This window comes from Gekko japonicus, unplaced genomic scaffold, assembly GCF_001447785.1.
Source record: "Gekko japonicus isolate JY-2015 unplaced genomic scaffold, Gekko_japonicus_V1.1 scaffold26, whole genome shotgun sequence".
Lineage (NCBI taxonomy): Eukaryota > Metazoa > Chordata > Lepidosauria > Squamata > Gekkonidae > Gekko > Gekko japonicus.
Genome location: NW_015174844.1, coordinates 1,820,548 through 1,824,625, shown reverse-complemented (window position 1 = coordinate 1,824,625; position 4,078 = coordinate 1,820,548). Strand labels below are relative to the sequence as shown.

At 45.9% G+C, this 4,078-nt stretch overlaps 1 protein-coding gene across 1 annotated transcript in view; it reads left to right on the top strand.

Moving 5' to 3' along the window:
- Positions 1–599: 599 nt before the first annotated feature.
- Positions 600–4,078, top strand: part of EFCAB2 (EF-hand calcium binding domain 2) — a 41,013-nt gene continuing 37,534 nt past the window's right edge. The window contains exon 1 of the mRNA XM_015424416.1: positions 600–633. Within this exon, the coding sequence (XP_015279902.1) occupies positions 600–633 (34 nt within the window). The remainder of the gene's footprint in view (positions 634–4,078) is intronic.

Below are 4,078 nucleotides of genomic sequence, written 5' to 3'. Positions count from 1 at the left end.
AAAGGCACAGAGCTTCTGCAAGGAGGGTGATTAAGAGACGAGCAGGAATTCTACTGTCGGAACATTTTAATCAACATTTCTTAACAGTCACACACGTGTGGAATTTATTTAATAATAAACGTGTTTTTAAAATATATATAACCATAGGTTTCCGGATGACAAAATTCGCCTTGAACAGTCATCAACGCTTATAAAACTGCAAAATCCCCACTGCCATGCGTGCAAGGAGCCCACGCATGGCTCGTAATTCTCTCTCTTTATAAAGCATTGTGGGGGGGGAAACAGGTTGACACTAGATTGTTGTTTTCCTCTCCCGTCTTCTTGCTTCCTCTAACAAATTTTCCTACGCGGACAGAAATTTCTTTTTAACCTTCGACAACACGGTAAAGGGAGAAGGGACACGAGAAAGCCAAGCTGCGGCGCGGAGGAGAGAGAGAGAAGCCATGGTCTACTGTTCAAGCGACGCAGCCTGCCGATAGGCAGAGACGGAGCGTTTGCCGCCAAATCAGGTAGCAAAGCGACGAGGCCCGAGGAGGGGCTGAGGAGGCCACAGCGAGCGCTTGCCCTAGCATCTCCACGGCGACCGCTGTCGAGGCAGCATGGCGACTGAAGAGAAGGAGGTGGCCGTTGCGGGTAAGAACAAACCGCCCGGAGACTTCGAAAGCAGCTCGGTGATCTCCTCCACATGCTTTCTCCGCCAGGGCGGCGTCTTCTCGTGAATAGCCATATGCTGGGGGCTAGTGGGAACGCGCATGCTTATTATAAGCGCGGCAACAGTCTGTGGTCATCAAACGTCCCCCAGTACTCTCCATGCCCTCGCTGCCAACAGCTGATCTCCATCTTCTTGACTACCTCAAACCTCACTGTCCATATCCCCCCCCCCTCTTTCGTAAGAGACATAGTTCTAAACTTGAAAAACACATAGATTCTGGGCGTAGGATCAGGCAGTTACTTGAAGTAAGATTGATTGCTGCCCGTTTTAAGGGGTATTTTTTATCCAACTCCTGCAGAATGTTAAAGCAACGGATGGAAGCATTTTACAGGCAGTCCTAAGAACGCTTTCCTGGGACTAAGACTCATTGTGTAGACTTCAGTAGGATTCTGAGTAGACCTGCTAAGGGTGGCAGGGTTAGGCTGCCTTCACAAGTGACATTAAGGTCTGGGGGAAAGTGTTCTGCCCCCGGTAATGGAGGCTTAATGTGTGAAAACGGGCAGATGCAGTTTTTGGTGGAATGGAAGTAAATAACCACAAGGCAGTGATCCATGAGGGGGAACCTCCCACTTAGCCTCTATTAAATGTACATGGCATTGTTTTTCTCTAGGAAGCTAAGTGACATTTAATGATTTTTTACATTATGGCAGTACATGGAAGATAATGTCTATGTTCTGTAAGAACATGCATTTGATTTAAAAATGGAAAACATTCATGCAACCAAGGGCAGTGTAATACTCTAGATTAAATAACTGTAGTCTTTTTCACATGTTACAGTGAGCTCACATTCAGCTTGTATGTACATGCCTACACCTCTTTATAAGGAGGAGCCAATGTACAATCACTTTAAAAATGAAATCAGGGGCCACTACCTGGTTAAATGTGGTATTTGAATCACACATTCAGTTGTACATGTGTTGAATATGAAACTTACTCAACACATGTATAAAGAAACATCAAGGGTACTCCTTACATAGATTGTACATAGATTGTGAATAGGGCTAGTAGTGTAAAGGATGGACCAAAATGTTATGGAATGGTGAGCAGGCTTTTGAATTCCCCAAACTCTTCATCAGGCTGGATGTTGAGGTCAAAGAAAGAGAGAGGAGATATTTCAGGGCAGCTAGTTTGTAGCTAGTAAAATCTTAAAATGGAATACAGACTTTCTGGTGTTTGTTGAAGTCAGTTGCAAGAGAAATCAAAAGTATTTGGGACAGGGAAAACAGACCTTTACACTATCAATGAAAACCATAATACAGCCATCATTCATAATTCCGGAGTACTTTAAAAAATGAACTACAATCCTTCCAGATACACCAGAATTAAAACCCTTTTGTATCTATAAACCAGCTTCTCTAGGTCTGTCACCTATTGTAGTAGTTTTGAACAACTTCACATACACCAAAAAAACCAAAACATTTTTTGACATTTTCAGTGTCTTGAATTAGAGATGGAAGAAAAGGACAGAATTTAAATATCCAAACTGGCAGAGAGATGAAGATTTGCAGATTAAGACAAAGATTTAGGAAATTGCCCCACATAGCACAAGAGTGAGATGCTGCGGAATTGAGTAGCCTCCTAAGCACCTACGCCATAATGGTCAGCGTTTAACCTCAACAGTCTGGTGTACAACTTGTGTAACGATATTTGGGCCAAGTGAGTACCACACTATTACTGAACTGCAGAACGCATATGAGCCCTGGACTACAAAGTGGGAGAAGGAATTAGGGTCATCGACTTCACACTTTGCTTGACTTTAAGAATTAATTTCCCTTCCAGGATCCTATAAACTGTTATGGGTTCGATCAAGTCTGTTCCCCATCCCCTCTGTTTTGCTTTTCCCCCTACTACCTTCAACACCCATAGTTTTCGGTGCATAGGAGGGAATCTTCATATTAAAAAGTTTACCAACTCACATTTTTCTGCATATCTGGGGAGTTCGATTTTGTTGCTCTACTGATAAGCATGGGATGACGTTTTAGAGGGTGTGATGATATGATAAATTCAGAGCTAGGAAGAAAAGTAAAGTATTGAAATCAGACCAAAGAGTGGAAGTCAAGAGCATGTAATGAATGAAGAATAGGGATGTGGCAGCCATGTAGAGCAGAGGTATTGAGCTCACTTGTTGCAAGGGCTGGATCTGACATAAATGTCACTTTGTCAGGCTGGGCCATGTGTGCCATAAAATGTAACACAAGGTAGCAGAGATACAAACTTTATAAAGATGATTTCAGATGCCGAATGGCAATAACAGGCTTAATTGGATTAGGTGTGATATGCAGAAGAGTTGTAAGCATGGAGATATCAGCATTGGTAATGAGACAGGAAACCTAGGTCTCAGTTTAGTCCAGGAGGATTCAGTTCAGGAAGCTGCAAAGAATAAATGGAAATAAGTCTAATGAAGTGAACATTGACTCACAAAAACTCATACCCTACCACAAATTTTGTTAGTCTTTAAGGTGCTACTGAACTCTTACTCTTACCCTAATGCACCGGCCAATAGCCTGCCGTCCCTGCTGGAGGCCGTATCAGGCTGGGTGTTGGACCACCCTAGACTGATTGTCTTGGGTGATTTCAATGTCCATGCCGAGGATGCGACCTCCAGCCGGGCTATGGACCTAGTGTCGTCCATGGCGGCACTGGGGCTCTCACAATTTGTATTGGCCCCCACGCATCGGGCCGGTCACATGCTCGACTTGGTCTTTGCGGCGGGGGTGAGGGTGGACTGGATCACTGCTGAGGCAGTGCCATGGTCGGACAGCCTGACTTTGAAGGCCCATCTGAATGTACCACCTATGAGGGCGGCGGGCAGTGAATGTACCACCCCGACCCTATGAGGGTGGCGGGCAGTTTTATGCTCGCCCGCAGGGTCAAATGGACCCATTGCGGCTACATATGGCGATGTGGGAGCCAAGGCCCCCTGACGGCTCATTGGATGAGCTACTGGAGGACTGGCATGTTCGGCTCTCCACTGCCATCGATGAGATCGCTCCCAGGCGTCCTCTCCGCACTCGCTCTAGGCGCGCTCCCTGGTATACCCAGGAACTGCGGCAGCTGACACGAGGGCTGAGACAACTAGAGAGACGGTGGCGGCGTGCTTGCGACAAAGCGTCAAGATCATCCTATAGGACGCTTATGAGAGCCTATGAGATGGCAGTGAAGGCCGCGAAGAAAGATTTCTATGCGGCCTTGATTGCATCTGCTAGCTCACGCCCAGCCCAATTATTTAGTACGATTCAGTCTCTGACAGACCTGTCCCAGGGCAGGCAAAATGATAGGGAATTGGACATTGGCTGTGAGGCTTTTGCGAGCTATTTTGCAGATAAAGTCTTGGCGCTCCGCCGCGACCTCCCTGCCACAATTGAG